Source organism: Nicotiana tabacum, chromosome 19, assembly GCF_000715075.1.
Source record: "Nicotiana tabacum cultivar K326 chromosome 19, ASM71507v2, whole genome shotgun sequence".
Taxonomy (NCBI): Eukaryota; Viridiplantae; Streptophyta; class Magnoliopsida; order Solanales; family Solanaceae; genus Nicotiana; species Nicotiana tabacum.
Genome location: NC_134098.1, coordinates 2629295 through 2653861, shown reverse-complemented (window position 1 = coordinate 2653861; position 24567 = coordinate 2629295). Strand labels below are relative to the sequence as shown.

Genomic DNA, 24567 nt, shown 5'->3' with positions numbered 1-24567 from the left:
TTACTATGACCTTGTTTAATTTCCTGTAATAAATGCACATCCTACTGGAACCATCCTTCTTCTTCACAAATAGAATCGGTGCACCCCAAGGTGACACACTAGGCAGAATAAACCCCTTATCAAGGAGTTCCTGAAGCTGTTCTTTCAATTCCTCAACTCCGCCGGTACCATACGATACAGTGGAATAGAAATGGGCTGGGTGCCCGGCACCAAATCAATACCAAAATAAATATCCCTGTCAAGCGGCATGCCCTGCAGGTCTGCAGGAAACATATACGGAAAATCACGTACCACCGGAACAGAATTAATGGTAGGGGTCTCAGCACTAACATCCCTCACAAAAGCCAAATAGGATAGACAACCCTTTTCAACCATACACTGAGCCTTCGAGTATGAAATCACCTTACTAGTTATATAGTCTATAGAATCGCTCCACTCAACCCTCGGCAACCCCGGCATCACCAACGTCACGGCCTTAGAGTGACAATCTAGAACAACATGACATGTAGACAACCAATCCATGCCCAATATCACATCGAAGTCAACCATACTGAGTAGCAAAAGGTCCACTCGGGTCTCCAGATACCCAATAGTCACCAAACATGAACGATATACGCCGTCTACCACAATAGTATCGCCCACAGGAGTATATACATGAACATATGAGACTAGAGACTCACGGGGCATATCCAAAAAATGAGCAAAATATAAGAAAACATATGAATAAGTGGAACCAGGGTCAAATAATACTGAGGCATCTCGGTGGCAAACTGAAACAATACCTGTAATCGCAGCATCTGAAGTAATGGCTTCTGCTCTAGCAAGGAGGGCATAGAAACGGGCTTGGCCGCCCCCTGGTCAGCCTCCTCCTCTCGGGCGGCCACTAGCTAACTGAGCTCTACCCCTAGCTGGCTGGGCGGTTGGTGGAGGAACTGGTGTTGAAGTCGCAGGCTGACTCCTCTACTGAGATGAACCTCCTGAAAGGTGGGGACAATACCTTTTAATATGACCCAAGTCTCCATATTCAAAGCAACCTCGCCCTGCAAATAGCGGTGGGGACTGAAGGGAACCCAGAGCACTAGAATAACCTCTAGAGGGTCCTGACACACATGAACCATGAGTTGATGGTGCATGAGACGAACTCTGAGCTGGTAGTGCACCGAATGATGTCTGGCCCTACTGATAACCATGGGGCCCATGACCGGATGATGCTCCTCGATGCACTGGGCAAGCCGTCTGAGCATGCCTGAAAGGACGACCTCTACCGTGCTGGAACTGACCCCCAGAAGGAGCACCACTAAATCCACCTTGTCCACGAGGCCTTTTGGCCTCCCTCTCTACTCGCTCCTGACTGCGAACCATCTCAATCTGCCGAGTAATGTCGACAACCTCATCAAAAGTAGCACTAGACACTCTCTCTGTGGTCATAAGCAATCGCAACTGATAAGTGAGGCCATCTATAAACCTCCTGATCCTCTCCATCTCTGTGGGAACCAACCAGATAGCATGACGGGCCAACTCCAAAAATTGTATCTCATACTGCGTCACACACATATCACCCTGACGAAGCTGCTCAAACTGTCTGTACAACTCCTCTCTGCAGGACTGAGGCACAAACTTCTCCAGAAAGATAACGGAGAACTGCTGCTAAGTAAGGGGTGCTGCATCGACCGGCCTACGCCTCTCGTAAGCCTCCTTCCAACTAAATGCAACCTCAGAGAACTGAAAAGTAGTGAATGAGACCCCACTGGTCTACAGAATACCTGTTGTATGGAGTATCCTCTGACACTTATCCAAGAAACCCTATGCATCCTCGCCCTCTGCTCCACTAAAAGATGGAGGCTGGAGTCTCCCAAACGTCTCCAATCTACACTGCTCATCCTCAAGCATAGCAGGAACCACATAGTCCTGTGCAGCTGCAATTGGCTGGGCTGGTGGTGCCCCCGGTGTCTAGAGTCCCTGTACAACCTGCTCAGGTGTGCTGGCGGCGGGAGTCTGAGTACCTCCTCCGGCCTGAGAAGTGGCTGCGGCCGTCGAAACAGAGACCACCTGAGCAAGGCCAGTACACACTATCAGAATCTGAGCTAAGGCCTCCTGAAGGCTAGGAATCACGATAGGCACATGTGGTGCCTGAGCTGGTCGCACTGGAGCATCCATAACTGGGACCTGATCCTGATCTGGGGCAACTGGTGGATCTGCAGGTACTGCCCCAGCTGTTGTACGCGCTCCCCCTCTGCCCCTACCATGGCCTCTACTGCGGCCTCGGCCTCACGAGGCCCTGGCTGGTGGTACTGGTAGCTGGCCCTCCTGCCCGGTAGTGCGAGCCTCACCATCTATGAGAGAATGAAACAACAGAAGTTTCGTTACCAGAATCAACATTTTCGTACGACAAGAATTCAAGAATGTGGAATTTTTCCTAAAGGTTCTGCAGCCTCTCAAAGATAAGTACGGACGTCTCCGTACTGATCCTCAAGACTCTACTAACCTGCGCATGACTCGTGAGACCTATGTAACCTAGGCTCTGATACCAACTTGTCGCGGCCCAAAAACCTAACCTATCGTGATGGCGCCTATCGTGGAACTAGGCAAGTCTAAATCCAACTTTCCTTTCCATTATAGTAAAAACATCTTTTTGAATTAACAACGAAAGGTTTAACATTTAAATAAAAGCCCATTTTGAAAATAGAATTTTCCCAAAATACGATACAACCGTCCCAATAATCTCGGCATCATTGAGTACATGAGCGTCTAATAAACGGGACATAGTTCACAAAAATATCTATAGAAATAAACTCAAAAGTACAAATAAACTAAGGAAGGGAAATCAAGTTCCGCGAACGTCGTGCAACTACCTCAATAGTCCACGACTCCAAATGCTGAAAACAGCAACCGCTGCCGTGACCAGAAATGCCTGGATCTGCACACAAGGTGCAGGGAATAACGTGAGTACACCAACTCAGTAAGAAACAAGTCCAAACTATGGACTGAAGATAGTGACGAACGCAACAGGTGCAAATAACATGAAATAAATGTACAGAAACGTAAACATGCTCTAAAGACAATTTAGGCAATTCATAACCGGATGTAACCAGTGTAATGAAAATAACTCTGCTATCACTACATGCCAATACATATACTGAAAATGATGCACCATGGTATCAGCCTCAAATGCCCTCACTCTCCATATGTCAACCACTCGGTACTGTATATGGCTCATACAGCCTAGGGAAGATCCATCCTGGAATATATGCACAACGATAACCATAGGTCACCCAGTACCGATGACTAAGGGAAATCCAGCCCTGTGGAGAAGATCCATCTCCATGTAATAAGTACATCAGACAAGATCCATGTCCAAGGAAGATCCATCCCTCAATCATATCAATCGCGCTCACTGGGGGTGTGTTACAGACTCCGGAGGGGCACCTACAGACCAAGTGATATCATAATCATCAATATAACCATTGTTGCGTGCAACCCGATCCCATAATTGTCACTCACACTCAGGATCTCGGCTTCACTCAGTCATCAATCTCTCAAGTTTCACCCACGGGCTCACAATGTCATGAAAACAAACCCGGAACAATGATATGATGAATCAATAAATAACCGAGACTGGGATACGATATAGAAATGCATGAACATGACTGAGTACATGATATAAATGAAAATAGTGAGATGTCAGCAAGAAACAACCACTAAGGGTCCCAACAATACCAGCATAAAGCATATACATGATAACTAGCATCATTTACATCTCAATGACTTTTATCACATGATGAAAACATGGATATCAACAGGGTAAAGTCACTAAACGGTGCCATGGAATCACCTAGGTCACAATTCTCACGGTGCATGCCCGTCACTTGGCATGTGCTTCACCTCAATACTAATCACATAGCATATAATTTGGGGTTTTAAACCTTCCGAACCAAGTTGGGAAGCATTAACCAAGAAAAGTCCTACTCCGGAATGCCCTTGCCTCTCAATTCGGCCTCCAAACGTCCCGAATCTAGCCACAAGTAATAAAACATAATCAATTTAGTCTAAAGGGATCAAATCCACAAGAAAAGTATCAAATTATAGCCAAAATTCCCAAATTGGCCCGAACCTGGCCCCCGGGCCCACGTCTTGAAACTCGATGAAAATCACAAAACCCGAAATTCCATTCACTCACGAGTCTAACCATACCAAATTTTCTTAAATCCGATAACAAAATCCCATTCAAAACCCCAAAATTCCATCTCAAGAACACTTCTACTTTTTCCCCAATTTTCCATCCCCAAATCACAAATTAAATGATGAAATTAAGGTTATTATCATGAAATTTAGTCAAAACCAACTAAGAATCACTTACCCCAAACACCCACGTGAAAATTTCTTCAACAATCGTCTCCCACCGAGCTCTCAAATTAATTTTTGTGTTATGAACTCAAACTCTCGATTTGAACATTTAAATCTGCTGCCCAGTTCTCCTTAATCGCGATCGCGGAAATTGCCTCGCGATTGCGAAGCACAAAATAGACTGCCCCCCTCAGCTTACCTAACGCGAACGCGGAGACCTCCACGCGATCGCGTACCCCAGCTACCTCCAACCTATGCGGTCGCGTCTCACCTCACGCGATCGCGAAGCACAAATGCGTGACACCCAATTTCCTCCTCTCCTCTTCGCGAATGCGGCATTGCCCACACGTTCGCGATGCACAACCTAGCCAAACCTACACGAATGCGTACATCGCTTCACGAACGCATAGGCCAAAAATCACCTCTGCCCTAAACAAGCCTACACGATCACGTATAAGAAAACCAGAAAATTACACCAGCAGCTATCAGCCATTTTGCAAAGTCCAAAAACTATCCGTTAACCACCCGAAACTCACTCGAGGCCCCCAGGACCACAACCAAGCATACCATCAAGTTCCAAAATATCATACGAACTTAGTCGAATCCTCAAACCATCTCAAATAACATTAAAAACATGAATTACAAATGCATGCAAGCTTAATGAACTTCTACACTTCCGAATTCCGCAAATGACGCCGAAACCTATCAAACCTCGTTCGAATAACCTCAAATTTTACACACACGACACGTCACAAGTGACACCACGAACCTACTCAAGCATTCGGAATTCCATTCCGACCCCGATATCAAAATTTTTACTGCCGACCAAAATCGCCTAATTTTTAACTTTCACCAATTGAAACCTAATTCTACTACGGACCTCCAAATCACATTTCGAACGCAGTTCTTAGTCCAAAATTACCTAACGGAGCTAACAGAACCATAAAAATTTAAATCCGAGGTCGTTTACATACAAGTCAACATCCGGTTGACTTTTCTAACTTAAGCTTCTAATAAAAAGACTAAGTGTCTCAATTTCTCTCCGAAACCACTCCGGACCCGAACCAACCAACCCGATACCATATAATACAGTTGTAAAGCATAAAAGAAGCAAAAATGGGGGAAACGTGCGTATAACTCTCGAAACGACCGGCCGGATCGTTACAACAAATGATGAATCATATAAATTAGATAATTGAAGCATCTAAAAAGGAGCTATATACAACTAAGAAAGACGGTGATGGTGCAAATGCATTCCGCGCTTTTAATCCACTTCAACCAGATGAAACTTATTCAATGATTATCGCTAGCTGTTTTTGGTCCCAAATCTTTGGGGTTTAGCGCATCAAAAGTGTGAGGCAATGAAGGAAAATTCTTCTTCCCCAAAATAGGGGTTTAAGTGAATAGAAATAAGTCATTGGTACGTGAAAAAAAGGGCCTCATGTGCAAAGAAGACTTTGTAGAAAGACTTGTTCTACGAAGACTATTTAATGAGCAAGAGAGATTACTAGTATATTATCTTGGTTTTAATTTATGTGATAACTTTTTTCATAATAAGATGTATGACAATAGACCATTATATGTCATATAGTTTTCTTTTGACTCGATTAAACCCTTTTTTTGGGTCTGGAGGAATTTATTTTCGTCGTTGATGTGACAGTCGTTTCACAGACATTTGATACTTCAAATTTTTCCAACGTTGTCATCTTCTTGTTGGAAACTTCAAAAGCATTGTTTTTGGACACTGATGGAGTACATTTTATAATACATTTTATCCAAAAGTTGCGGAATTTGTTTTTGGCTAATCTGATGGGTTGAAAATATTTTACGTTTTAATCTCTTTAGAGTTGAGAGATCATTATTTTTCATGGAATTAACTAAAGAATTACCTCCAAGTAAGGGTAATTTTATTTACTAAAAAAGGGTAATTTTTCCTCCAATTAAAGAATTTATAAAATGATCACTACAAACTAAAAGGAGCTAACAGTTGTTTTCACTGCATCAATTAAGACGATGTTAAATGATCCCAAACAAGGACACTTGAGAAGACTTGACTTAGCAAGAAATTGAGATCCGTTAATTATAATATTTTGTATAGTTTTTAAAAGGACAAAATTACTTTAGAATCAACAAGTTGTTCAACTACAGTTCTAAATGCTATATATACGTATGCCTGGCCTAATAACAATCTACAAGAAAACCTTTGCACATCATGAAGGTGTTACCGATAACATTCTGTTTTTTCTTGTTTTTCATTTTGACAAACACCAAGTTTAGTGTTTGTATTGGCATTTACAGAGAAAGTGAGCAACAAGCGTTGGAGAGTCTAAAGAAAGAAGTATATGATCCCACAAATTCTCTCCTCTTGGATTGTTGGAAAAGATTGTTGTGAATGGGAAGGAGTTGTGTGCCAATGATTTATAGTGTGGATCTCATCAATGCAACTAACTGGCTACAGGTCATTAACATGCTTCCTTCTCTTGTTGATCTTTGTTTATATGATTGTAGTCTTCAAATATACCACCTCTACTTCATCATAATTTTTCTTCACTTGAAACACTCGACCTTTCTTGAAATAACTTTAGTTCTTCTATTCCCAAATGGGTTTTTAATCTCCCTAGTTTTGTTTCTCTTAATTTGAGTCTTAGTAATTTAATTGGCCATTTTCCCGAAGACCCCGTTAACTTTACTTCTCTCACGAGCTTAAGGGCAAGTGGCAACTTTTTCAATTGTCCTTTACCCAAATGGTTGTTTGATCTTAATAATCTTAAGCTTAGTGATAGTGGTATTGAAGGTGCGATGCCGCGTGAGGCTGGAAACGTAACAAAATTTAGAAATCTTGATCTTTCATCCAACAACCTCAACTCCACTATCCCGAATTGGTTATATCGATGCAAAGATTTGGAATCACTTAATCTTCAAGGAAACAATATTGAGGGAGTAGTTCAAAATGCGATTTCAAATTTGAGCTCAATAACTAGCATTGATCTTTCTGAAAATATGCTTTCTAGAAAATTACCGAATGTAATTGGAAAGCTATCGAAATTAGGTTCGCTTGATCTCTCAAAATATCTATTCGAGGGAGAAGTATTTGAATTATTCAAGAGTGGGAGTAGTTTTCTTCCAGCGGGATTGAGAAATTGTTCTTTTTTTACGAAATTGAGACTAGGAAACAATAAACTGACTAGAACACTCCCAGAAAGTCATGGCCAACTCCCAATGCTAGAAATAATTGACATCTCTAACAATATGTTGGAAGGTGTTGTAACAGAAAGCCCTTTCACCAACTGGACACAATTAAGATATTTCAAAGCATCTCATAATAATCTGACTTTAAAAGTGAGTCAGAACTGGATTCCACCTTTCCAAGCCATCCTTATTTATATAGGCGGCTGGAATATAGGTCCTCAGTTTCCCATGTGGCTCCAAACTCAAAACAATATAGATAGTGTGGATATATCAAATGGTGGAATACAAGGCGAGGTTCCAACTTGGTTTTGGAACTTATCTTCTCAACTTCTGCTTCTCGATCTTTCTCACAAACAATATAGATGTATTTGAGCTAGACCTCTCGAACAATTCCTTTTCAGGAGGTTTATCTCACTCACTTCTTGTGTGAAACAAATAAGAACAGATCTTATACATTGGCGTTCTTAAACCTCGAGGGAAATGATTTGTCAGGAAAAATTCCTGATTGTTGGATGAATTGGCCAAAGTTGAAAGTTTTAATCATGAAAGAAAATAACTTGACTGGAGACATACCAAGATCCATGGAGGTTTTAAGTAATTTTATTTCTTTGGACTTCCGAAGAAATAGACTTACTGGTCCATTACCTTCATCATTGGCAAACTGTACAAATTTGCTGAAAATTGATTTAGCTGAGAACGAATTCGTTGGACAACTACCACCATGGTTAGGAATGAAGTTTTCAGATTTGAAAATCCTCAGCCTTAGCTCAAACAGATTCTATGGTGAATTGCCTCCAGAAATTTGTTACCTCAAAGACCTTCAGATCTTAGACCTTGCAAACAATAGTTTTTTGGAACCATACCAAGGTGTATTAGCAATTTAACAGCAATGGTCGCCGCAAATAAGTTGGAGAAAGCTGATATTGAGTATTGTTTTGATGCATTTGGAGAACTTGTGAGAGAAAGCGCTATGGTGACAACTAAAGGCAATATTTACCAGTATGATAAAATATTGGCATTGGTTACAAGCATGGATATGTCTAACAATAATCTATCTGGAGATATTCCCATAAGTTTTACCAGTCTTGTAGGATTGAGAATCTGTAATTTCTCAAAAACCATCTGACAGGTAGGATCCCAAATGGCATTGGCGACATGAAAGTGCTCGAATCCCTTGATCTTTCAGAAAATCAACTTTCTGGTCAAATCCCGCAAAGCTTATCGAGTTTGTCAACTTTGAGCTTCTTGAATCTATCCTATAACAATTTGTCGGGAAAGATACATGTGGGCACTCAACTTCAAAGCTTTAATTCCTCGAGTTTCCAGGGAAATGAGCTTTGCGGGCTTCCACTCTTGGCGAAATGCAGTTCTGGTGGTCAAATTTCTTATGTTGATATCGAAAAGGATGAGCGTGATGAAGATGAACTGGATTGGTTCTACATTTCGATGGCAATAGGATTTGGTCTTAGCTTTTGGAGAGTATGTTCTTGTTTGCTTTTCAAGAGATCATGGAGACATGCCTATTATCGTTTTTTAGATAGTTATTGGGAATCTTTGTGTGTAAAGTTACAAATATGGGGAGGCATATGATTGAGGAGATTGTTTTTCTCAAAAGTGTTATTATATGCTTACTTTTCCTTCAATAAATAATAAAAAACTGTTTGCAGTTGATATTTTGTTTAGGCATTTTGTTTTAATCTCCCTAGTTATAGTAGATAACTGTTCGCAAATTATGATTGTTCGCAAATGACTATTTAAGGAAACAAAACAAATGTAAACTTGTTAAAAATTGCAAAGTTCTTAACTAGTGTTTTCTGATTTATGTTCGTCTACCTCAGAAAATTGCAAAGTTAATATCCTTTCAACTATGTGCACTGCCAATAGATCAAAGGGCTGATGAATTGTTTAATTGTTGCCTATAAAAAAGATAACAGAAGATTCAAAAATAAATAATACCTCTGTTTCAATCTCTCTTTTGCTACTAGTAGCAAAGGACTCAATTCCAGCCATTGAGTACTTAATTAATTGAGAGCGCAAACTTCACCTAAAAACTGAAACAACATTCCATGAGGAAATAATTTTGTATTGTTGAGCAAGAAAGCAATCAATTGAACCTTGTACTATTATCAAATTCCTACAAAATAGAAAAAAATAGAAAAGTTATTCTTACTTAGCTGTAAATCCATTCTAGAGACGATATTTCTCATAACATAGACACAAATTCTAAGCTCTGGGTGATATCTGCACATCAGTAAGGAATTAAACATATCTTTTCATATGACTGCTGAAATATTTCTTGCAAAATGGTTTCCGTTATGTCAAACATCGCTTTCTGATTTGGCAACCTATTAATGTAAAAACTCCTTTACAGTGTTAGTGGATAGAAGTTAATGCACTATTACTCAACCAATCTGACGTGAAAACTCCTCATACATGTGCTCCATTTCAGTATATTGGAGCTTAGTTAACGACTAAGGACGTGACATTAATTTGATGCACTATCGCTCAACCAATCTAACGAGCCTAGCCATTGAAAGAAACTTACAAAGAAGTGATGCTTCCATTTATTTTGGATTATTGCTCAACCGAACTTACAAGGAGTAAGAAACACCATATACGCAAAATGCTACAATCTCTAACAAATTATTCAGCTATCAAACTTAAGTGGCAATGATACGTAGTTTGAGCGAAAAGCAATGACTTCAGTTGAACCCGTCCTAAATCTGGAGCTGAATTGACAAGCAGAATGTAGGTCCAACTTCTGAAGAATGCTTGCACAACTTTCACTAGCCAACTTGAGGAAATAAAATAAGAGACCATTGAAACTTTACTTCAATATTCTCGCCGCAGAATATCCTCTATTTCTTGTACATTTTACAGTGCATTTACAGTTTGCTCTAACCGTTCATATCCAAAAGTTCAGATTACTCAATACAGAAAGTTCAATAATTATGTCATCTTTTGCCTTCCATTGGCCAAACGTAACCAGAGCAGAAAGGCCAAGTCCCTTCTCAGAGTAATTTAAATATCTCAACAACTTTCCCTTCTCAACAACTCAGAAAAATCAAACTGAAAACAAAAGAAAAGGATACGTTAGAGCGCTTAGCCAATCAGTATTGGACATAATTGATTGATTAGCTATACATCAATGATTCCTCTAGACAAGTAATCAACAATCATGGTTGTATCTGACTACGAAAATGATTCCTAAACTTATTGCAAAGTGAAGAAGTTAGAAGAACAAAGCAACATCAAGGGAGCCAAGCTGCCATTTCATCTCTCATGTTACTTCGTTTAACGATTAATCAACAACTGAAGGCTTCTCAATTATTCATGATCTAGCATAGTTTCAACGACACCATGATGCGTCGTTCTGTTTCCTAACCTCTGATGCAAATTAATGCTGATTTTCAAGTTCTAAGCTGCCACATGAGGCTGACTCAAAAAGGGAAAGGGAAAAAAATACAAACAGGTAAATTGAACTTGGAAGGTGACAATTCCATTCAACATTCATCAGTATTAACAGGAACTACATAGTCCCGAGCAGCTGCAATCAGTTGGGCTGGTGGTGCCTCCGGTGTCTGAAGTCCCTGAACAACCTGCTCCGGTGTGCGGGCGGCGGGAGTCTGAGTGCCTCCCCCGGCCTAAGAAGTAGCTGCGGCCGTAGAAACAGAGACCGCCTGAGCAAGGCCAGTACATACTGATAAAATCTGAGCTAGGGCCTCCTGAAGGCCAGGAATCACAATAGGCACAGGTGATGCCTAGTCTCGCTGGGGCATCAATGACTCGGACCTGGTCTGGAGCAACTGGAGGGTCTACAGGTACTGCCCCGCCTGTTGTGCGGGTTAAACCTCTACCCCTACCACGGCCTCGATCGCAGCCTCGGCCTCTCGAAGGCCTGGCTGGTAGTACTGGTGGCTGGTTACCCTGTCCGGTAGTGCGAGTCCTCACCATCTGTGAGACAATGAAACAATAGAAGTTTCGTTACCAGAATCAATGGATTCGCACGACAAAAATTCAAGAATGCGAGATTTTTCTTAAGGGTTTTGCAGCCTATCGAAGATAAGTACGGGCGTCTCTGTACCGATCTGCAAGACTCTACTAAACCTGCTCATGACTTGTGAGACCTATGTAACCTAAGCTCTGATACCAACTTGTCATGACCCAAAACTAACCCTGTCGTGATAGCGCCTATCGTGGAACTAGGCAAGTCGACTCATTTCTAAAACAAACCGATATTTTCATTTCAAAGATAATTTCAAGACTATTTAACATAAAAACCTTCATAAAGGAGTTCAAATCAAAACAAAAGTGCGGAAAAGAAAAGCCCGACATCGGGGTGTCACTAGTCATGAGCATTTACTACAATTTGTCTGACAATATCAAGACTAACATAGCCTGGAAATAACTAAATACAACTAAGGGAAGATAAAGAGGGTGGAAAGCAGGGTTGCGATCGCCAGGCAACTACCTTGCTAACTCTGAGAATCTGCGTCAGAAATAATCAACAGCCTTTACCGTGTCCAGAAACGCCTAGATCTCCACACAAGGTGCAGGGAGTAACGTGAGTACGCCAACTCAGTAAATAACAACAGTAAATAAAGACAGAGAAGTAGTGACGAGCAATAATGCAAGTAAAGTTCGTATCACAAAAACTCAGTAAAATACGGCATGCTTTTAAAACCAGTAGTTTGAATCAAATTAGCTCGTTTAAATCCAGTTCTAGTAAAATCATTTAAAGACATCTTTCAACAGTTTTCAAACAAAGGCTCAATGCAAAGGTGAGTAAAAATGATGAAATCATAATCAATCCCTCGGGCAAACATCACTCATATACAGCCCCTCGGGCAAACCTCACCATCATTCATGCCTCCCAGTCACTCAGCACTCGCACTCAGTAGGTACATGCGCTCACTGGAGGTGTGTACAGACTCCGGAGAGGATCCTACAGCCCAAGCGTTATATCAAGTCAATCATGACATAAATCAATGAGGCCCTCGGCCTATATCAAACATGCTGCAATGTGCAGCCCGATCCCATGAATATCCTCACAAATCAGATCCTTGGCCTCACTCAGTCATAAACCTCTCCGGCCTCTCGGGCTCTCAGAAATCAAGTATTCAGCCCAAAACAACGTTTATATATGATGCATCAAAAATAGAGTAATAGAGCCTAAGTTATGCAGTAAATAAGTATAAACATGACTGAATATAGATTTTCAATCGAAAATACTAAGAGGATAGCAAGAAAAGACCTCTAAAGGTCCAAACAACACTGGCATAAGGCCTAAACATGGCATCCTGCCTGATTTACAGAAATTATTTCTAAAACACATAAGAATCATATAGTTTCAACAAAATATTAAACTTTACAGTTGATACGGGATGGACCAAGTCACAATCCCCAACGGTGCACACCCATACGCCCGTCATCTAGCATGTGCGCCACCTCCAAATAGTAAAATGATACAAAAATCTGAGGTTTCATACCCTCAGGACCAGATTTACAATCGTTACTTACCTCGAACCGATCAAAACTCTACTCTGCGATGCTCTTGACCCTAGATTCGGCCCCCAAATGCCCCGAATCTATTCACATCCAGAACAATACCATCAATTTATGCTAAAGGAATGAATTCCACAAGAAAAACTATCAAATTGGACCCCAAACCCGAAATCGGCTCAAACCCGGGCCCCGAGCTCACGTCTCGAAATCCGACAAAAATTATAAAACTTGAAAACCCATTCACTCACGAGTCCATACATACAAAATTTATCAAAATCCGACATCATTTGGTCCCTCAAATCCCCATATCAAACTCTCCAAAATCCCAAGCCATAACCCCTCATTTTCACAAATTAATTGATAAAACAACGAGAAAACACCATAGATAGGAGTATTAGAGCTCAAGCAACTTATCTCACTGAAAACCCCTTGAATCTCCCTTCAAAATCACTCCAAAAGCTCCAAAAAACCGACTTGAAAATGGTGGAAATGAACCATAATTTGCAAAGTGTGCTATTTATACTTTATGCCCACGTCTTTCGCACCTGCGGCCAAAAATCCGCACCTGCAGTCTTGCTTCTGCGCAAAATCATCCGCACCTGCGGAAAGTCATTTAAGTCCCTCATCCGCACCTGCACCCAGTTCCGCACCTGCGCACATCCTTCTGCTTCTGCGGAACTGGCCATTCTCCCTTCTTCCGCATCTGCGCCCCAGGTCTCGCACCTGCGGGCTCACAGATGCGACCGCCTTCCTGCACTTGCGGACCCAGCCTACCTCAGCACTGTCCGCACCTGCGAACTCCCACGCGCACCTGTGGCCTCGCATCTGTGGCTCCCCATCTGCATGTGCGGAAATCACCAGCAGCCTCAAACACCAGCAGATCAGCTATCTCCCAACACCAAAAATTGATCAGTTAACCATCCGAAATACACTCGAGGCCCTCGGGACCCCAACCAATCATACCAATAAGTCATATATGAACATACGAACTTAGTCGAACCTTCGAAACACTCAAAATACCAATTTACCCTCGGATTCAAGCCTAAGAACTTCTAAACTTCCAAATTCCACAAACGACGTCGAAACCTACCAAACCACATCCGAATGACCTCAGATTTTACACACATGTCACAAATGATACTATGAACCTACTCCAACTTCCGTAATTCCATTCCGACCCCGATATCAAATTTTCCACTGCCGACCAAAATCGCCAAATTTTAAACTTTCGGCAATTCAAGCCTAATTCTACCACGGACCTTCAAATCATATTCCGGGCGCGCTCCTAAGTCCAAAATCACCTAACGGAGCTAACCGAACCATAAAAATCCAAATTCGAGATCGTTTACTCATAAGTCAACATCCGGTTGACTTTTCCAACTTAAGTTTCTAAATAGGAGACTAAGTGTCTCATTCCACTCCGAAACCACTATGGACCTGAACCAATCAACCCGATACGATATAATATAGCTGCAAAGCACAAAAGAAGCAGTAATGGGGGAAACGGGGCTATAACTCACGAAACGACCGGCCGGGTCGTTACATCCTCCCCTCTTAAACAAGCGTTCGTTCTCGAACGAGTCTAGAAACATACCTGGAGTCTCAAATAGGTGTGGATATCTGCTCTGCATCTCCCGCTCGGTCTCCCTGGTGGCGTCCTCCACAGGCTGACCTCTCCACTGCACCTTCACTGAAGCTATGTCCTTTGACCTCAACTTTCGAACCTGCCGATCCAAATAGCTACATGAGGCTGACTCAAAAAGGGAAAGGAAAAAAAAAATACAAACAGATAAAAAGAAGTTGGAAGGTGACCATTTAATATCCATTCAACTATGCTCTAGAAATTCGGAATATGAGAAAATTCATCAGTATAACCTATCAAATTCAGGGTGGTTAGAAACTCAAAGATCAAAATGAGCAAAGCAATACGTGATGAAAAAGAACTGAGTTTGGAGATCTACATACATATATTTTGCTTTCCAAGCTTGATGAAGTCTTATTAAAAGGAATAGGGAAAAAAGTACCTGATTGTGAAATTAAATAGAGATTGCATGTTTCCGACCATTCATGCTCTTCCTTGTGATTCCATGAATTGACTGGAGTTTAAGAACAACGAGTTTAAGAACAACTGCAACAATGACAATGTATCAACGGCCAAATCAAGCTAGTAGAAAAGCAAAGGAGGAAATCCTCAAAATAAACTACCAAGTTATTCTGATCATATTTTGAACAGCTAATATGCATCGACTGAATGAGAAGTCTAACGAATAAATTAAAACTACTACCAGTACAAAGATAAAGATTGTGGTAACTGAAACATGACTGAATCGCTGTTTGTTATCTAACCTTGAAATCATTCGAAGTAGCATATGTTTCCTTGCCTTTCCAACTGTACTCGAGCTTTTGCTTCTTCAAAGGACTGAAATCGAAGAACAAAAGTATATGAATGAACAACCCCGATCATTGCTGTACATCCAGCGGCCGGGGAAACAAATAAACATTATATGACAGGAAAAACAACTAGTAATTAGCAAACAAGGAGAAGTACATAGAAAGGATATTACAGGCGAGTTTACGGACAAAATAGCTTGTGTTAAGAAGAGGATAGAACTTTAGGTGGCATACCAGATGAGGTGACCAGCAATCCAAATGCTTAGCCAGTCTCGTCTTTGCGCAGACATATAGATGCACAATAAAGTGATGGAGAAGGGAAACTCTCCTTGTGTCCCAGGGCAGATGATGGTACAGAGATGGCCACCACTTTACAGCGATCCGACACGATCTGAATGTGGGCGAGGATATGCACCAGATTTGGCCAATTCACCAAGTGTGCATTGACTACAACAATTACAAAGAAGTAAAGGTTGGCCTGGTTTTTGGTTTCAACTCTTGGTTTTATATATGCATAAACAATTCATGTTGTACAGGACGTGACTGGAGAATTGGAGATCAGAAACAGGGAAACAGAGGGACGAATAGCTTTCACGACATAAATAAATGATGCTCAATAGTCTAAAAGATTTTTAAAAAAAATAATGAAAAAGCAAAAGAAGTTTTAAAAAATAATAACAATATTTATTTGGAGAATCACTTCCATTCTGAAATACCATCTAATTTATTTATTTCTAGTTTCTACTGGAAATGAAACTTCACCCAGTAGAATAACTTACATCTGTTATAACACCTTCATTTTAGTCATCACAGGTATTCACGATCGATATATATGGTCGGAATATGAGCAATATTTGTCCAGTAATCCCCTTTGTCAAATTCTATCTGTGGTTTGAGCAATGGGCAGCCAGAAATATATAGTTCAGAGATGGAAGAGGGCATCCTTTTAATGGAAGGAATTGGAGTTTAGGGCAATCCCAGATGACCAGCTTAGATAGGGAGGAGGGCAGCGCTGGTTCTGAAAGAGATTGGAGATTAGGACAATTCTCGATCTCGAGCACAGAGAGGGAGAAGGGCAGCCCTGATTCTGGAAGTGATTGGAAATTACGGCAATTCCAGATATGCAGCTTAGAGAGGGAGCAAGGCAGCGAAGTGAGGCGACGAAATGTAAGCTCAGAAAGAGACGAGGGAGGCCCTTCATCCAGTAGTGCCTGAATTTGAGGTAAATTTTGAATACATAGAGATTCAAGAGAGGTGAGGCTTTTGAGAACTTGGCTGCTAAATGTTTTCAGATTGTATATGGTAAGCCGTCGAATAAAGCAAGGCAACTCCCAATTCTCACCAGCAGGAATTTCTTCGTCACTACCATCATGGTAGATGATTAAATCTCTTAGACAGGAGAGTCTCTGTAAACGCCACTCCTTTCGCCCATTCACCAGTTTGTTGCAATTCCAAATCTTAAGGACTTCTAAATTGAAGGGCAATCCTCCTTCAGGAAAAGACTCTATTTCTGGACAATTTTGCAGTTCCAGTTTCTTAAGAGATGGAAGGAGTTCCTGCATATGTTCTGGTAGCGACTTCAGCTTCTTGCAGTGGCTAATCAGCATGATAAAAAAGAACTCCAACCTTAGGAGAACCTTCAACTTCAAACTGTTTTAGACTTGAAAGTTGGATAGGTGTCTCCAGATTGAGTTCCGGACAATTTGAAATTGTCAATATTGTCAGAGAACAAAGATTTTCAGGAAACCTCCCAATCAACTTGGGGCAAATTTTAATTAAAAGATTCTGAAGTATAGGAAACTTTCCATTCCCTAGTACGTGCCACTGCTTCCACTCCAGCATCTCTGCAAATTCAAGTCGCTCAAAAGAGTTAAAAGGCTTTTTGGAGGATGAACTACCATATAACTACCATATTCGAACAATTTGTTGTTGGATGAGCCATACATTAATGTAGACAATCTGACTTCCTGCTCATCCTTTCAACTACACTGCCAATTGCTGATAAATTGCATTAGTGTTGACTATCAAAAAGCAGAAGTAACAAGGAATTTGAAAATCATGATATTACTTTTATTTTGGATCAGTGAAAATCAATAGATCGATTACTACTAAAAAGAACAAGATTATTTGCAAAATCTCTTCAAGCAGTTTTTCTACAGGGATAAAGCAGTTTTCCTAAGAGAAGGAATGAAGGGACTAATAGTTTTTGCAACAGAAATAAATGATGCATAGTAGTCTAGAATATTAGAAAAGACAAGCAATTAATAAACAAGCCAAGAGAAGCCTTGAAAATTACATATGTCAGAGCGCCACTGTCGGATCCTCACCATGTGTCCATGAAATTGAGAGGGGAACTTCACATAAGAATGAACCTTGAATAACTCTCTTCCCGGCTTTTCCTTCCCATACAGAGCAACAAGATCTAGTCTAAAAAACTTGGCAAATCATCAGAGAATAAATACTCAAAGAGGACGTAGTCTTTTCCCCTCATTTAGTCAAACTGAGAAACAAGCCTTTAATGTGAAACTCAAACTGTAAGGCACCTAAGATCTACTGTTGGTAGCCGATGGAGCTCAGAAAGAGACGAGGGAAGCCCTTCTTCCAGCAGTGATAAAACTTAATTCTCTTAGGAGACGAATTTTGTGACAAATTCTCTTGGGACATAAGCAGTTATCAAAAAGAACTCCAAGCTTAGGAGAACCAACTTTCATTTTCTATTTTTAATAGATAGGAGACAAATTTTGTGTCGTGTATACCTTTGAATTCTATTAGAGCTTCGCATTCAATAGTGGACTTGTGCATTACTCTAAACCACCTCCTCCTTGCTCTTCTACTGAAAAGGGAAAGAACAAGAATATATGAATTGCAATAAAGATGAAAGTTCAAGCAAGACATGAACTACAAAACTACAAGTAAGATGAAGAGTGAGATATGTTTTCAGAAGAATATATGAATTGCAATATATGTGCTAACTGCTTCCTAGAGCAAATTATTAGTCCTATTTATAATATGTTTGTATCATAATGTATAAAGATTTCTGCAGTTGCAACATATAAGTAACTCTTTTGACAGCTAACCTTAAATTTCATTTCGAGCAAAGATGCTTCCTCGGCTTCACTGTGCAAATAGACGCTACACACTGCTCAACAAGATATAACGAATAAAAGGAATTAACACGCAAGCAAAGGTAAGTAGTAAAAACTTGAAAAACAACTACTGAAGGAGAGAACAACTTACATTTATTACAGTACTATTTGATTTAATTGCTACATGCATTGCTCATCAATTCTATCCAGTATTCCCCCTTTTCGACTTCTAGACGTGGTTTGAGCAATGGGCCAGAAGGGATTGGATATTCAGACAATTCTCGACAACAACAATATTGCTGTCAACTCCTGACAATGCAAGTTTAATTATTTCCTAAAACTTTCGGATGGTTGTCCCTGATTATGCGCGCGCGCGCGCACACACACACACACCAAATTTATAATAGCGGAGAGCTACAACATTTCGACATACTGGAAATGAAACTTCACGCAGTAGGATGAATCATTCTTCTTAATCAAGACAAGAATATTATGATGCTCATGGTCGGGTTTAACTGGCAAAGAGTACAAATACTTATTGATTCATTAGAGAGACTCCTAGCAAACTGGTTTTCAGTCGTCAAACATAATCATACATAACAGCCTTATATGTGTTGCGGAAGCCAAATGTATATAGTGTGAATGAGTCACAACTATTATACCAAAAATTATGACAACCACTAAATAATAAACAAGACAATAAGACAACAATAAAAGAACACCAGAATTTACGAGGTTCGGCCAATTTTGCCTACTTCCTCGGACACAATCAATATTTTTATTCCACTCCAAAATTACAAGTGAAATAATACTAAAGAGAGAAGATACAAATGCCTTAAGAAGATAAAAAAGGCAAATGAGAGGTGTGTTTAAATCCTAAACATTAGGCCTCCTTTTATAGGATGAAATTTCCATTCAAAATTGTCATCCACCGATGTGAGACTTTTGACAATTTCAACAAATCTCCACCTTGACAAAATTCCACATCTTCAATTTTCTCTCAATAACAAATTTTGGTTGTGTCTTCATTTTCAATCTTTAGTGTTCAACAATGTTGATCAAATCCAAACAATGTTGAAACTTGACCGCAGTCACCACTTTTGTCAGCATATCAGCAGGGTTCTCCGTAGTATGAATTTTCTTCACTGTGACTCCACCTTCTTCTATGATTTCTCGTACGAAATGATACCGAACATCAATGTGCTTCGTCCTTGCATGATAAACTTGGTTCTTCGCTAATTGAATAGCACTTTGACTATCACAAAAGTTTGTAATATTTTTTTGTTCAATACCAAGCTCCTTTAGCAACCCATGAAGCCAAATTGCCTCCTTCACAACCTCTGTAATAGCCATGTACTCTGCCTATGTTGTAGACAAAGCAACTATTGACTGCAAAGTAGACTTCCAACTAACTGGTGTCTTTGCAAAAGTAAACACATAACCAGTAGTTGACCTTCGTTTGTCCAGATCACCCGCAAAATCTGAGTCACAATATCCAACTACAGACCGATTGTCTTCCTGCTAAAAAACTAACCCAACATCTACAGTACTATGAATATACCGTAGAATCCATTTCACAGCTTGCCAATGCTCTTTTCCTGGATTATGCATATATCTGCTAATAACTCCAACGGCTTGTGAAATGTCAGGTCTCGTACAAACCATTTCATACATCAAGCTACCAACAGCATTTGCGTATGGTACCCTTGACATATACTCCTGTTCAGTTTCATCCTTTGGCGACATAGTAGTACTTAGCTTAAAATGGGGAGCAAGTGGCGTACTAATTGGCTTAGTCTTCTTATCTATGCCAAAACGCTGTAGTACTCTCTTCAAATATTCTTTCTGAGATAAACAGAGTTTCTTTGAACGTCTATCTCTTATTATCTCCATGCCAAGAATTTTCTTTGCCTCTCCCAGATCCTTCATCTCGAACTCCTCCTTCAGTTGAATCTTCAACTTATCAATTTCTTCCGAATTCTTGGAAGTTATCAACATATCATCAACATATAGAAGAAGATATACAAAGGAACCATCATTAAGTTTGCGCAAATACACACAATGATCGTATTTGCTTCTCTTGTACCCTTGCCGCAACATAAACTTGTCTCGAGCACAGAGAGGGAGAAGGGCAGCCCTGATTCTGGAAGTGATTGGAAATTACGGCAATTCCAGATATGCAGCTTAGAGAGGGAGCAAGGCAGCGAAGTGAGGCGACGAAATGTAAGCTCAGAAAGAGACGAGGGAAGCCCTTCATCCAGTAGTGCCTGAATTTGAGGTAAATTTTGAATACATAGAGATTCAAGAGAGGTGAGGCTTTTGAGAACTTGGCTGCTAAATGTTTTCAGATTGTATATGGTAAGCCGTCGAATAAAGCAAGGCAACTCCCAATACTCACCAGCAGGAATTTCTTCGTCACTACCATCATGGTAGATGATTAAATCTCTGAGACAGGAGAGTCTCTGTAAACGCCACTCCTTTCGCCCATTCACCAGTTTGTTGCAATTCCAAATCTTAAGGACTTCTAAATTGAAGGGCAATCCTCCTTCAGGAAAAGACTCTATTTCTCGACAATTTTCCAGTTCCAGTTTCTTAAGAGATGGAAGGAGTTCCTGCATATGTTCTGGCAGCGACTTCAGCTTCTTGCAGTGGCTAATATCCAAAGTACGCAATGATGTCACCGAAAGTATTTCAATATTCTCACAGTTATAAATTATGAGATCTTCAGTCCCGTTGGGAATCAAAAGCTTTGTAAGGCTGTGGCAAGTTTTTACACTCAAATAGCGTGCTTGTGGGACCAACTCAGGTGATATCTCATCTATAGAATCACATTCTTCCAGTTTCAATTTCTCCACAAACATGTTACATCCTATAGAAATCATATCACCAACTGACGGCGCCAATTTCAGTTTCTCACAATGATATATGCTTATTTCTTTCAAGGTACTTGGCAGACTGCTAATAGGCAAAGAGGTAAGAGAGTGACAGTTAGTAATATATAATTCAAGAATCTGCTTCATTCCCTGAAATTGAGACAAAAACAGTTCAGCATGATCAAAAAGAACTCCAGCCTTAGGAGAACCTTCAACTTCAAACTTTTTTAGACTTGAAAGTTGGATAGGTGTCTCCAGATTGAGTTCCGGACAATTTGAAATTGTCAATATTGTCAGAGAACAAAACCTCCCAATCAACTTGGGGCAATTTTTAATTGAAAGATTCTGAAGTATAGGAAACTCTCCATTCCCTAGTACGTGCCACTGCTTCCACTCCAGCATCTCTGCAAATTCAAGTCGCTCAAGAGAGTTAAAAGGCTTTTTGGAGGATGAACTACCATAGAATTCTTCAGTCACCTCTGTTATTCGACGCATCCCTCTAATGATAAGGAATTTCAGAGAAGGAAGCTGGCCTAATGCTGGCAAGGAATAACAGTCCTTGCAGTTGCTTAGAGACAATTCCACCAGCTCAGAAAATGAATAATCAGCTCACCAAGTGTGCATTGACTACAACAATTATCCCTCTCGATGTACTTGTCATTCCAAACATCATGTAAAACAATAAGAAACCTTTTACCTTTTAAGCTATCCTTCAATTTGATTTGAAGCTGATTAAGATTGTTATCAACCATCAAGTTGGATGAATCAATTTCTTGAAGTAATCCTTTTGTTATTCTAGAAGCATCATATTGTTCAGACACACAAAACCAAGCTTTCAAATCAAAATGGTCTTTCACCTTCTCGTTATTGTAAACAGCTTTAGCAAGTGTTGTCTTGCCAATCCCCGCCATTCCAACAATAGGAATTACACTATACGTTTTTCCATCGGCATCAACAGACAATAAACGGTCAACCAAAATCTCTATTTCATTCTGCCTACCAAAGATATCAGATTCATCAACCAAAGAAGTTGAAGGTCCTCTTGTTTCTTGTTTACCAGAAACAAGATAGTCCTTTAGGCCAAGCCTACAAATCTGCTTTTCCAACTCCTCCAATATTTTAGTGGTGCCCTCCAACTTCTCCTTTATGTTAAGGAAAAATTCATCACTCAAGCACAAGTTGAGGTCACTTACTTGCTGGTTGCTTGTTTCTGCAAGATTTTGATTCTGACCTTCCACCTTAACTCTCACAACTTCATAATTGACTTCTTCTATTAAGTTTTCAGCACTGTCCACAGCATCCCGAAGTTCATTAAGCCACTCTCTCACGTATGGATTAGATGTCTGCTTATTCTCTGCATCACTTAGCACAGCTTGAAGACCAAGCAAAATCATCTTCAACCTCTTTAGCAGTCCAACATCATGCTTGCCCCTTTGGAACATCTTGAGCAACTCACCCTGAGGAGCAAGCCTATCAAAGAGAACATTCAAAGCTGAAGAGAGAAATGCACCTCCAACTGCTAAGCCAATATCCATTTCTGAAAGCTGCAAAGCAAATCACAAAATGATATAGTAACAATTTGGAGAGGATTAATATTTCAATCTTAAAAATAGCCTTAGGTTTACCTCTTCAATGCTAAGAGTAATATGCAAACAAGAATGCTCGGAGTAAAAGTCTAGCTGCGCTTCCGTGCTATTCTGTCTCTTGCTTTTGCTGAAAATAAAAGCAAAACTATCGTTTTTTTCTCTTTTCAAAAAGTAAGACTTTTAACCAACAAAAAGACAAAAAGTTCATAATAGAGACTTGTTTCTTAAATATTCATTGAATAATTGAGGCACGAGATGAAGAGTACTTGGGAGGAGTATAGAAAGGGACAGGGTGGGGGACTGAAAATAAAAGAGCCTAAAATGATAAGTTTTTGTAGGTGTGGCTTTTGCTTCATTTACTTTTTCACAGCTTATTATAGTGATAATTGGGCCTACCATATCATTAAAATGTTTTAGAAATTGTGGAGAGTTGGATTCTGTTGAATTATTGCTGAAGTTTGAATAATATCCTACACTCTACATTCTTGAAAGGCCAAATACACCCTTAAACTTTCTGCCGAATTTATTTTCTTATTATAGTATTTTTTATTATTATTATTTTTTATGTTCAAGGTTTTGTGATCTTCTTGCAATATACCTCTTTGAAGTTGAAAACTTAAACAGTAATAGGAAATTTTATTTGTGGCTTTAGCAGTTTTGGTATGTATGTCATTTGGCTAGGAAATAAGTTATCCCGGGATTAATTATTTCCGGATTAGTTATTTCCAGATTATTATTCACCCTCTCATATGGATAAAAATAATACTATAATCCTGAAATAACTAATTATGAGATTAGTTATATGATAATTTTAACCCAATCAAACATAAAATAAACTCATATTAAATTTAATCACAAGATTAGTTATTGATTATCCCTTGTACGAAACAGGCCTCTAGTATCTTAAATTTGAAATAGTCTCCACAAAGAGCTTTGTTTTACCTATTAATTGAATTGCAAGATAATATAAACTAGTATTCCTAAAACACAAAATTACGAGCGACAATGAACAAAAAGGGACAGACGGACAAACAACAAATTGCAAAAAGATCAAAATGAGCATGCCATCCAGAGAACAGGTAGCAAGTAAGAGTCAAATTAAAGACACTTGTGATCTACGTGTTACAACTAAATATCTTCTAATTATGGCTTTACATTCATTCATATCTTCTAAACAAACAGTACGACAAATTAAACTTTAATAAAAACAAAAGCTGTAAAACTTTCATAAAGCAAAGTTAATATGACAACTCTTGAAGAAATTGAACCACCATTAGCTGGGGCTAAAATTGTGGATGAGAATAATGATGAAACAGAGGACAAAGATTTTGAAAGACATCCTTCTTTTACTACTACGTCTAGACAAGTGAAGGTTTTTCCAAAACAAAAGAAAGTCAAGGTACCCCTTTTTCTTTAATTTGGGATTCCCTTTTCTTTAATTTGGGATTTTTTTCTTTTATAATCGTGGTGTGCGATCTTTGCTTGCATTTACCTTGATTAATTTCACGAGTCCTACCATCCCTTTTTTTGGATAATTGTGGTGTTCCGGATCGAGTAGTATAAATGACTGTAGCGTTCGAGCCAGCTTGCGTG

General features: G+C 39.8%; 2 protein-coding genes and 1 pseudogene across 2 annotated transcripts; 1 reads left to right on the top strand and 2 right to left on the bottom strand.

The window, feature by feature from the left end:
- Positions 1–6477: 6477 nt before the first annotated feature.
- On the top strand, positions 6478–9204 carry LOC142173846 (receptor-like protein EIX2; annotated as a pseudogene).
- Positions 9205–10769: 1565 nt separating this feature from the next.
- On the bottom strand, positions 10770–23171 carry LOC107807105 (putative disease resistance RPP13-like protein 1). The gene is made up of 13 exons (XM_016631409.2): positions 23014–23171; positions 18667–22932; positions 18507–18568; positions 17726–18262; positions 17374–17417; positions 16209–17273; positions 15664–15876; positions 15385–15457; positions 15063–15166; positions 14851–14913; positions 14633–14762; positions 12005–12066; positions 10770–11487 (listed from the first exon to the last, which is right to left on the bottom strand). The coding sequence occupies exon 2, from the start codon at positions 22921–22923 to the stop codon at positions 21958–21960; it is 966 nt and encodes a 321-aa protein (XP_016486895.1). The 5' UTR covers positions 22924–22932; positions 23014–23171; the 3' UTR covers positions 10770–11487; positions 12005–12066; positions 14633–14762; positions 14851–14913; positions 15063–15166; positions 15385–15457; positions 15664–15876; positions 16209–17273; positions 17374–17417; positions 17726–18262; positions 18507–18568; positions 18667–21957.
- Positions 19243–21883, bottom strand: LOC142173810 (putative disease resistance protein At3g14460). The gene has a single exon (XM_075239494.1). The coding sequence runs from the start codon at positions 21881–21883 to the stop codon at positions 20507–20509; it is 1377 nt and encodes a 458-aa protein (XP_075095595.1). The 3' UTR covers positions 19243–20506.
- Positions 23172–24567: the final 1396 nt, after the last annotated feature.